Source organism: Pleurodeles waltl, chromosome 3_2 (genome assembly GCF_031143425.1).
Source record: "Pleurodeles waltl isolate 20211129_DDA chromosome 3_2, aPleWal1.hap1.20221129, whole genome shotgun sequence".
Classification (NCBI taxonomy): Eukaryota; Metazoa; Chordata; class Amphibia; order Caudata; family Salamandridae; genus Pleurodeles; species Pleurodeles waltl.
This window is the reverse complement of record NC_090441.1, coordinates 623593-635797: the sequence shown is the minus strand read 5'-3', so window position 1 is coordinate 635797 and position 12205 is coordinate 623593. Positions and strand designations below refer to the sequence as shown.

The 12205-nt window shown below is 40.2% G+C and overlaps 1 protein-coding gene across 2 annotated transcripts in view; it reads right to left on the bottom strand.

Annotated features, from left to right (window-relative positions):
• Positions 1 to 305: 305 nt before the first annotated feature.
• The window catches only part of APPBP2 (amyloid beta precursor protein binding protein 2), a 337597-nt gene continuing 325697 nt past the window's right edge, over positions 306 to 12205 (bottom strand). For both annotated transcript variants that reach the window (XM_069226533.1, XM_069226534.1), the window contains one exon: positions 306 to 5095. In XM_069226533.1, coding sequence (XP_069082634.1) covers positions 4842 to 5095 — 254 coding nt within the window. In that variant the 3' untranslated portion in view covers positions 306 to 4841. The remainder of the gene's footprint in view (positions 5096 to 12205) is intronic.

The window sequence follows — 12205 nt, the reverse complement described above, 5'->3', positions numbered from 1 at the left end:
AAGAAATACTCAAACCCAGTTACATTTCACTGGCAAAGCCTTTGATATCATAAGACAGAGTGAAATAAAATCAATGAAATGGAAGAAACATTCTTAATAAAATACTGTGATGGCATAGTCCCCTGCACCACTGAGAGAAGAGAGCACAGAGATGCACAGAGTGTGCAGAGCACAGAGTATGCAGCAGAGAAGCTGCATAACTTAAAGGATGCATTATGACATTTTAAGCATCACAAATCGGACGTGTACTTTCATTCTTGTTATGTTTTCCTTTATAAAAGAATCACTATTTCAGGGAATGTTAATCTGTTCCAAATTAATTTTTAATTGTAAGGGCTTCTTTTTAAAACAATCAAAACATAATTCAGCTAATGCATCCCCTTGAGAGGGAGACATAAAACAATTAACATTTTTCAGAATAGATTTTGTCTCATTAAAAGTGATCTAGATCCCAGCACAAACTTAAACAATACATTTTCCTGTCTATCAATGAAGTTTCCATGATGGAAAAAACGCACACAACTAACTTTCAACATTTTCACTATATTGATTATTGTGACAAAAAGTTAGTGAACTCATTTTTTCTCAATGCCAATACATGGTTCCTGGGTAAACATTATTTTCAACAAAGGACAAAGCAGATGTAAAGATCCAACTATAACTGTTTTGCAAGAGGCACATTTATATTTTAGACTACATCACATATCAAACAGAGCAATATACTATTTAAGTGTATAGAACATAATTACAACTCGTCCCAAAGTGCTGGGAGTGCAGGGGAACATTATATTTATTAGGTAAATAATTAATCATCAGCAATACACTTACAGGATATCACAATGCTGGTTACAAACATACTTGGTATGGTGCGATGTTAACAAATAATGTTGGACAGTATGTGTCTGTGCAAAGTACGACACAAAAGATCATTCTGAACATGGAGAACCATCAAAAAAAATCTAGGGACAATATAGGTGTGTTTGCGTAAATTGCTGTGGCACATCACATTGATTCCTGGTTAATATCTTTTTTTTGTATTTATTTCAAGTTCTGGCTTTTGGTCGTTATAACCACTGATTATTAAACCCAGAGTAATGTAAAGTATAAAAATAGTACTGACCCTGGTAGTATTCTGTAAAATGCACACCCAACCTTCAACACAATAAATGTAGATCTAAATTATCACAATATCCATTGCCATATCAACAGTGCTCCCCTCTGCAGGGGCATACAGGATTGTTTCTTAAATGGTACCTGTGACAGTTTTCCAGTGATCCTACACTGAATCTGTGCACCACAAAGCACGTCTATAGATATTTATGTATTTATTTATATATATATATATGTTTACCTTCATCTGTAAAATGTACTTGTATAAAAGTGTGCACTCAAACAGATTCACTAAGGCCCCTCATGCTATCGATACCTAGGACTGCAATGGCATTATCATCAAGAGCCTGAGCACGCACATACATACATACAGACACACACAAATATATCATTCAAATGACACACTGTCGCCTAAAACCATCATGAAATGTGCTGAAGCAGTTAACTCCCATAACTTTAGCTGGTTCAGTCAACACAAAGTTTCAAAAACTGCATATGCTCCATGAAGGATAAGAGTGTCAGATTGTGTTTTTCAACTGAGCCAACATAGTTTGTGTAATAGCACTTTGAAAATGGTTCCCAAAGAGAAGTAACAGTTAAAGTTTAATAAGTTAGCCCTACCCTCCCCACATACAAACAACTAATCGGCACTTAAACATAATGACAAATAGGAGCAGTAAATACACAGTACAACTTATTCCTAATTCCAGAGCCATGAATCAAGAACACAAAATGTTGTCAAATTATTTTTTAAGAAGAAAACTTTGCACAGCAGTTATGTTCCTTTTTCATGCATTATTGTATTAATACAGCATACTGGCTGTACTGTACCACGACTTAACGCAGCAATCTCTTGTACTGAATAACAGCACAAATGGCACCTAGTTAAATGACAAACCAATGTATTTATTCCCACCCCTGCCATGAACTGAAGTAAACAAAGTTAAACTTTAACCTGGTAAATCGACGATTTCATCAGGATGTAAAACATTTCATTTTTAAAAACGTAAGTATGGAACTTTTGGCGCAAAACATGTGAAAACCATCGTGAATACAGACACAAAGCCAATTTAAAAAATAGAAACTGCCAGAGACACACACTTCTGCAAAGGTCAATTAGCAAGCAGTAAACTGAAGTCAATGCATTTTTTTTTTATAGTTCTGGCATTCAATTGACATTTTTGTTATCTACTGTGGCTGATCTTTCTTTCAAGATAGTAGTGCAAAACACCTAGACAGATTAATATTTTCTTTTACAAGAAAGTCAGAAGCATAAATGAACAACTGGGAATGAAGGAGGAAAAGTACCACTCTTTTTTGCATGGCAAATAAGGTATTCTGCAGATATTCATCTATTGCTTCTAGTACACTTTGTAATTTACCAGTCAGTTATTAATAAAGCAGATAAAGCTAACTTCAGACTGATATTCAAATTATATTTTGATTACATTTTGGCCATAAAACCTACAACGTGAGAAAATGATTCACAATGTCCCTCTATTAGTTGTACAACCTCATAATAACCCTCTTACAATCCCATGTTTTAATGCGCTGAAAAAAAATGCTTTGGCCAATGTGTGTTAGCAGCCTATTCCTCTATTTTAAACATTAACTTTACTAATAGACTTCTAAACATTTTATATTTGCAAAACATGGCGGTGACAGATTAAAACTTTCTAAGTTTTGCAAACCTTGGATGCTGAAGTAACAAAATACTCCTTATTTTGAATAGCTCAGACCTTTCAATAAAATCAACAGTATTTTGTTGAAGAACCCATGAAAAGAGGCACCTAAACCTTTAAAGCTGAAACTGTCAAAGCAGCAACATACTGCATCCTGCTCTGAAAAGTACAACACATTACTTAAGATAACAATTTGTTTAATTTTCAAACTAATCTCTCCCAAAAACCCTGTCAAAACTAAATGAAGACTTACTCACTCAATTGGGAGACAATTAATTTAAGTTGATACAAGTTAGCATCTGAATAGCATGTCCTCCAAGGACCAACACGTTACGTTTTTACCAAGTAACTTGGGTGGTAGTAGGAAATGGTTTAATAATTTCAAAAATTAAATTTCTAGGTTTTGAATGCTACCATACCATGTAAAATCAAAATCATGACACATAAAGCGACCTCATTTTTTTAACCACTTTTTGCAACTGATAGTAAAGTTTTTTAATGCAATCCAAAGGGATTACCTCAAGGCAGACACATTCCCAGCAGCTGATTAAGTGGGTGCAATTAGTAGGAATAACACAATTAATTATAGAGGAGGCCCTATTTTTGTTTAGAAAATGACCTTCAATACAAAAGCAAAAGTAAACAATTGGCCTTCATAACTACTGTTTGGAAGGTAGGCGCCAATGGCTTTCACTCTGTGAAGGATGGTATTGCAAGGAACTACTGGGACAAACAACTCAAACAAACTGTACAAACTGCCAGAATAGCACACACTTCAAACAGCTTCAACAGACTTCTACTTGCAATTTACCTGGTACAATGAAGACAAAACCACTTTCCACCTTCTGGCAACCAAACAAAACTTTTTTGACTACTTTGTTATGCCACATGCAGGTGAAGATTTGGCCATGATTTAAATATGCTTTTTTAAAACACTCTGCAGTTCATGGTGAGCACTTTGTTTCTGCTCTTCATAAGGTAGCACTGCAAAGCCAACATTTGTTCTTTTAAACTTCAAAAATCCAGGTATTACAAATGAAAAGATTCCATAATACAGCAGCAACTAGCTGTAACAGAGGCAGACAAATGGTGTTGTTGTACAAACAGTACACATGTAGCTAGTCCTGTCTTCAACTAGCACCCATCAGCAATACTGCAGTTTGAACTTCGGGGACATACTGATGCATTTACCAAAAAAGTAAAATCTTCCAGTTGTCTGCTTTGTTTGAATGGGTAAAGCAAAAAGGAGTTTTTAAGTAATGGATTTGCAGCAACATGTTTACATTTTATTTTTGTTTAAAATGGAGTTGGATGCTGTTCATGAAAAACATCTGCTTACAATATTTAATATGCCACTTTGTGTTCTACAGACAGTACGTTCTTCAGTGGCCTACATTAGATGTATACTGGTAGTGCTGTTCATGACAAAGAAAATGCTTCTAACAACACAGTGGCTTCAATTCAACACTTGCAAAGAATCTCCACAGTCAGACACTCCACGTGTGTCTTCTATAACCAGAAATGTTTCAACTGCACTTAGTGTGTGGCTTTGAAAACCATTCCTTTCGTCCATTAGAGCTGTAGATTTTAAGAACTATATCATGTATAAGCAGCACAATACATTAAAGATTTGCATACAGACTTTCTATTTTTTTTCCTTGGCTCAAGTGCTTGGCTCAAGAAAATGAATATATGGACCCTCTATTTGTAATAACAATGCAACTCTTTTAAACTCTTTAACAGTTTTATTCAAGGTCTTGACGCAATTGGTGCAGAAAATGAAAACAACTGGAAAATGCAGATGATCAGGCAGTCGTCTGGTATTAAGTACGAGTTGAGGACCAAACTCCGATGCACATTCACCCAGTTGGATGCATTCTTCCATTCGGGCTTTCGATGAATCATGGAAAACCATGTTCGTAATTAACAAGTCTCCAAATTAACTGGACCAGTGTTTCTATGCGAATTCCAGCCTTGGAAAAAACAATATTTCACAGTAAGATTTGCCCAATAATTTGGGATCAGTGAATTGGTTACTTAACCAAGTTCTCAGCAGCGGCGTCCATCCACATTTTGAGACATCAGAAATGACTGGACCACATCCTCTGTAGAATGTGGGCTCGTATTTACATCCTCTAGTGCATCTGTAACTGAAAACTGACGATCTCGCAAACGGTTCCAATTGGCAAGCACGTTGTGGTACTCAAATACTTTTTCATAATTGCCAATAGAGTTATAAAGTTTAATGAGGCCTCTGTAATCATATTCCAGTCCACTATAGCCTTCACCAAAAAGTTTCTTCCCTAGTGAACAAAAGAGAAATATGAAATGTGTGGAATTAATGTTCTCTTTCCACAAACAAAAATGACAAGTTAATAAAAAATAACAGAAAATGCCATTTTCATTTACATTCTTATCCTCAGAGATCCTGTTATCTGCTATTGTTTTACCAGGCTACATATGTAAAAAATGCAGTGAAAAATATACATTAAATTACTTTCAAGGTGATTCTGGTGCATGTAAATCCTTGCTCCTCCTCCCAACAAGAATGAGGAAGTTGTCTGCACACAGAGGATCAGATACGCAGCTCTGACAACAATGCTATTAAGTTTTTGGTGCTATCTTACATGACTTGCTTCACCCAATTTAGTCCTACACCACTCACACATCGGCAATCGTCCCCTATCACTCTCTACATGTTTTTTCGAGCCATGTATGGCTGTATCTTAACATATACTTACTGAAGGGCTAGTTAGGTGGATGGTATAATGGAGGGAGAGAAAGGATAAAATACTATAATCAACATTAAATCAAGGCTTCTTTTCTCTGTCATTCTGTTTATAACGGGGTACAAAGCCCTACAGAAAATAGCATATGACTCACTAGGGTTCAAGCAAGTTCTTGGACCAACATATTTTCTTGGTAAATCAAGTTAACAGTAGATGCAAAAATGGATGTAAAAATAAACTGAGTGGCTGATACTGCACTCTTATAAATGTCTTCGGTGGCAATAGGTCCATGGAAACTACCAATGGCACATTTGCTTAATGAAATGAGCAATATGTTAGAAGAAACTGAGGTCCTCTAATGAGATATGAATTTAAAAAGCAGGAGACTATCTACATGACAGTTGATTCATGAGCACTATTAGTGTTTGAAAATCGCCACCAGAAGTTAGAGATGTTTACAGGCAGATAGGTTTGTCCTTTTTTAATCAGAGCTCTGGAAACTTCAAGACTGTGTACATTTCCACAACTTCAGCAATTTCCTGCGAGGAACTCTAGCAAACACTTTCGAATAATGGAGAAAACCCTCTGAAGAATAACTTTGCCCTAGTCGAAAACAAATTGAAGTTCTTTAGTGTCAGGTGTTTAAAGCTCACCTATTTTTATGACCAATGTGGACGCTAATATGAAATCAGCATTTTAGCTAAACAACTCAGAAACACAAGAGACTCTTTTTTATCAATTAGGAGAGGTGTCTCTAAAGAAATTTAACGTTCCCAAATGTTGCTGCAACTCCAAAAAGATGAGAGGTTTGCATCTGAATCTAAAACATTACAAAGTTGAAACCAAGTGTTACAGGTAAAGTTTTCCAGTTGTGTCATACATTTTGGTAGCTCACATGCTGTGCACAGACTAAAACGCAGTACCCCAAACTTTAATATAATGATTGTAGGAACGTAGATGTTGAAGACGAAAATTAAATTAGATCTACTTGTGCCTCTTTTCTAGCCTGAAGGTGCACATGTGTTATATGGTTGTGATGTGAGGAGTTACAACCAAGTGAGACCTTTGCAAATGATCAGCCATTGAATTGTGCCTAGCGATGCCACTGTTGCTCCTTTTGACCGAGCGAATAAGCATGAGGTGTGCGTGTGGTTGTGAATTTAACTTGGGCATAGCACAGTTGAATACATCATGAACTGCCTGTTTTTTAAATAGAATTGTCTCAGTGTGGTGAAGAGTAAGCAACAAACAACTTTATGAGTGAATGGGTCCTATGTGGGTAGTACATAAGTGTCCTTTTAATAATCAAAATGAGTAACAAACTCTTAGTCAGAGTTTGTAGAAAAAGCTAGGCAATTAAATGTTTTGATTAATGTGAAAGGGTTTCATAACCTTGGATAGAAAATATGGGCATGTTTGCAACACATACCTTGTGGATTTCAAACAAAGGCTTTTTTCTAGAGGGAGAGGCTGTAATTCACTAACTTTACATAGGAAAGTAACTTTCACTTGAAAATATGACCTTCCATGTGAGGTGTTATAGAACTATTGCAGGTAATGGCTAGAAAAGAGCTCACAGGAGCAGTTTACGGACAATGTGTAAATCCCACCCAATAGCTGGTAAAGATCTACGTGAGATGCTTTTTTCATAACCTTAGTAGCAGACACCTTAAAGAGCAAGTGATGCTGTTTGTTTTATAGGTAGGCAGTGTACAGAAGGCAAACGTTCTGTAAGAGAAGCATAGGAGTGTTTTTTGGAAAGATACCAGGCGTTGTAGATGTAAATGTGTGGAAGCAGGTAGTGGATGGATCTGTGACAGGGTAAAAAAAAAAATGGGCACCCTGTGCTTAATAAAGTATCCTATTAGTCAAACAGAATACATCATTTAGGGCAACAATACAATCTGCTGAAAGGTACCCACTCTGAGATCTCAGGTACCAGACTGCAAGATGCATCAACTGTGAAACTGATGGTGCAGATTATGCAGTTTCTGGGCTAAGAAATAACACAGAATTGGATGTTTCTATTTGAGGATGGAGTGACATTTTCAGAAAGGTGAACCATGGTTCACAAGCCAATTTGGGGTGACCAGAACCACTGTCACTAGTCTTTTGCATTTTACAGATGACTTAGAAGGGGAGGGGGTGGGGGTATAAGCAAATATCCTTGACTAATCTATCCATAGAACATTCTGTAGCAATTGTGGGTTTTGATACCTAAAAGACTACAGGTGGCATCTTTGTAATATTTTGCCCAAAGTAAGACTTGAAGCTGCTACTTGGGAGTTGCCTTATGAAGCCTGTTGTACTGATCCACAAGTCTACAGAGCTGATCTCCACCCTTGGCAGTGATCTGAAAGGAGATGTATACGATATGCTTGAGCTAAATACCAATCTTTTAGGCCTTCCTGGACAGCTGTGAGCTTCAGTCTCAGGAATAACTGTCGATTTTACTGCAGTCAACTACAGGAGTTTATGTGTTCATCCGTGGCCCTTCAACCCTGCACTGTGAAGCCAATATATGTGCTCCCCAAACCTGGAGAGTTTGCACTCGAGGCAGCATAGCCTGCTAAGCAATAAACTATGTTTACTCTACAACTGGAGTGTGCACTTCATTTTGGGATATATCAACAAGGTCCTCCAACGACCCCCTTATCTGGGACCATTATCTCATCAAGCATTCTTGAAGGGGTGTTAATGCAGTCTTACATGGGGAACTAAAGGAAAGCAAGAAACCATCATCCCCAGAAGAATCCAGTCTTTCTCCAGTATCAGATATTGTAAAATCCGGTATAAAAGCAAAGTCCTCGTGGCAGTAGGATAGGCTTCCAACCCCAGTAAACTAAGGGTTGTCCTGAATTTTTTAAAACCACTAGTAAATCGCACTGTGTGCAAAAACCGTAATATTTTCTAGGTGTGTCTATTACTCTTGCCCTAACCAACCCCAAAAGGGTAATCAAATCTTAAGCCCATCGCAAAATCTTAACCCAATTTTTACCCGTACAGCCTTGCTTTGCATTATCAACCTAACCCTTAAACAATACTTAAACCCAAATCTAAAGTTCTCACTAACCCTTTTATTTTTTGCAAAATCTACTTTATTTTTTTCTGCTAGTCTACTTTTTTTTTTTATCTATACCTTTAACAGTGCCCATTTTTTATTTCTATTCTTTTTTATTACAATCCGGCAGGTCACAGAACCTATAATCCTCAGAGAGAACTTCTCCACGTAACGACTACTGGAATTGAGAAATACTCCTGTGGATTGTATCAGTAGCATTTCATTCACAAGTGCCCAGTCTCAAAGCTGAGTTGTTAGAGTCCTTTCCCTACTTGTTTGCATAAAACATGGCTACAGTGTTGCCTGCTGGGCTTGAAAATATTCCAAATGGAAGAAAAGATTCCAGTTGAGTTTTACAAATGATCTTCTACACAATTCAGTATCTTTGGGGTTTCCATTGTCCAGAAGGAACCTCTTGCTAATCTCAGCCAAGCATTACCTGCTCCTGCACACCATCCATAACTGGACTTTGACATGGAAGCAAACCCAAAACTTACAATAACTGGATTGCTTCAGCATTAAATAAGAACATGCCTATAAAAACCAACTGCTTCAGGACGGGAACTCCCTCTGCGCCTTGGCACTCTGAGGAGCTTGCTACAGGACAGTTCTAGTTTAAAGCATTTAAAAGAATGTAGCACAGCAAATACAATACAGAATTGAAAAAGGCATATCTTTCTGCCATGAAGACTGATTTAAAAACTACTATAAAGCAACCATGTGTCGCTTTTTTATAAAACTTGAATATCTAAGGCTAGCATTTTTTTACACTATTTTTTCAAACAATACAAAAGATGTTTGATCGCTGTAGGAAGTTGGCTCTGTATGTGCTATTTCAAAGTAAGGAATAGCATGCACAGAGTCCAAGGGTTCCCCTTAGAGGTAAAATAGTGGTAAAAATAGATAATACTAATGCTCTATTTTGTGGTAGTGTGGTCGAGCAGTAGGCTTATCCAAGGAGTAGTGTTAAGCATTTGTTGTACATACACATAGACAATAAATGAGGTACACACACTCAGAGACAAATCCAGCCAATAGGTTTTTATATAGAAAAATATCTTTTCTTAGTTTATTTTAAGAACCACAGGTTCAAATTCTACATGTAATATCTCATTCGAAAGGTATTGCAGGTAAGTACTTTAGGAACTTCAAATCATCAAAATTGCATGTATACTTTTCAAGTTATTCACAAATAGCTGTTTTAAAAGTGGACACTTAGTGCAATTTTCACAGTTCCTAGGGGAGGTAAGTATTTGTTAGGTTAACCAGGTAAATAAGACACTTACAGGGCTTAGTTCTTGGTCCAAGGTAGCCCACCGTTGGGGGTTCAGAGCAACCCCAAAGTCACCACACCAGCAGCTCAGGGCCGGTCAGGTGCAGAGTTCAAAGTGGTGCCCAAAACACATAGGCTAGAATGGAGAGAAGGGGGTGCCCCGGTTCCGGTCTGCTTGCAGGTAAGTACCCGCGTCTTCGGAGGGCAGACCAGGGGGGTTTTGTAGGGCACCGGGGGGGACACAAGCCCACACAGAAATTTCACCCTCAGCGGCGCGGGGGCGGCCGGGTGCAGTGTAGAAACAAGCGTCGGGTTCGCAATGTTAGTCTATGAGAGATCTCGGGATCTCTTCAGCGCTGCAGGCAGGCAAGGGGGGGGGTTCCTCGGGGAAACCTCCACTTGGGCAAGGGAGAGGGACTCCTGGGGGTCACTTCTCCAGTAAAAGTCCGGTCCTTCAGGTCCTGGGGGCTGCGGGTGCAGGGTCTCTCCCAGGCGTCGGGACTTTGGATTCAAAGAGTCGCGGTCAGGGGAAGCCTCGGGATTCCCTCTGCAGGCGGCGCTGTGGGGACTCGGGGGGGGACAGGTTTTGGTACTCACAGTATCAGAGTAGTCCCGGGGTCCCTCCTGAGGTGTTGGATCTCCACCAGCCGAGTCGGGGTCGCCGGGTGCAGTGTTGCAAGTCTCACGCTTCTTGCGGGGAGCTTGCAGGGTTCTTTCAAGGCTGCTGGAAACAAAGTTGCAGCCTTTCTTGGAGCAGGTCCGCTGTCCTCGGGAGTTTCTTGTCTTTTTTCGAAGCAGGGGCAGTCCTCAGAGGATGTCGAGGTCGCTGGTCCCTTTGGAAGGCGTCGCTGGAGCAGGATCTTTGGAAGGCAGGAGACAGGCCGGTGAGTTTCTGGAGCCAAGGCAGTTGTCGTCTTCTGGTCTTCCGCTGCAGGGGTTTTCAGCTAGGCAGTCCTTCTTCTTGTAGTTGCAGGAATCTAATGTTCTAGGGTTCAGGGTAGCCCTTAAATACTAAATTTAAGGGCGTGTTTAGGTCTGGGGGGTTAGTAGCCAATGGCTACTAGCCCTGAGGGTGGGTACACCCTCTTTGTGCCTCCTCCCAAGGGGAGGGGGTCACAATCCTAACCCTATTGGGGGAATCCTCCATCTGCAAGATGGAGGATTTCTAAAAGTTAGAGTCACTTCAGCTCAGGACACCTTAGGGGCTGTCCTGACTGGCCAGTGACTCCTCCTTGTTGCTTTCTTTGTTCCCTCCAGCCTTGCCGCCAAAAGTGGGGGCCGTGGCCGGAGGGGGCGGGCAACTCCACTAAGCTGGAGTGCCCTGCTGGGCTGTGACAAAGGGGTGAGCCTTTGAGGCTCACCGCCAGGTGTCACAGCTCCTGCCTGGGGGAGGTGTTAGCATCTCCACCCAGTGCAGGCTTTGTTACTGGCCTCAGAGTGACAAAGGCACTCTCCCCATGGGGCCAGCAACATGTCTCTAGTGTGGCAGGCTGCTGGAACCAGTCAGCCTACACAGCTAGTTGGTTAAGTTTCAGGGGGCACCTCTAAGGTGCCCTCTGTGGTGTATTTTACAATAAAATGTACACTGGCATCAGTGTGCATTTATTGTGCTGAGAAGTTTGATACCAAACTTCCCAGTTTTCAGTGTAGCCATTATGGTGCTGTGGAGTTCGTGTTTGACAAACTCCCAGACCATATACTCTTATGGCTACCCTGCACTTACAATGTCTAAGGTTTTGTTTAGACACTGTAGGGGCACAGTGCTCATGCACTGGTACCCTCACCTATGGTATAGTGCACCCTGCCTTAGGGCTGTAAGGCCTGCTAGAGGGGTGTCTTACCTATACTGCATAGGCAGTGAGAGGCTGGCATGGCACCCTGAGGGGAGTGCCATGTCGACTTACTCATTTTGTTCTCACTAGCACACACAGGCTTGTAAGCAGTGTGTCTGTGCTGAGTGAGGGGTCTCTAGGGTGGCATAAGACATGCTGCAGCCCTTAGAGACCTTCCTTGGCATCAGGGCCCTTGGTACTAGAAGTACCAGTTACAAGGGACTTATCTGAATGCCAGGGTGTGCCAATTGTGGATACAATGGTACATTTTAGGTGAAGGAACACTGGTGCTGGGGCCTGGTTAGCAGGGTCCCAGCACACTTCTCAGTCAAGTCAGCATCAGTATCAGGCAAAAAGTGGGAGGTAACTGCAACAGGGAGCCATTTCTTTACAATCGCCACATCTTCCATGCTCTGTTATACCATCTAAAGACCTATCTGGCTCAGTGGCCACCTTTTTTGACCAGAATGAACATGTTGACTTTTGTCAAATGACATCTTGAGTTTTAGGCCCTCTAA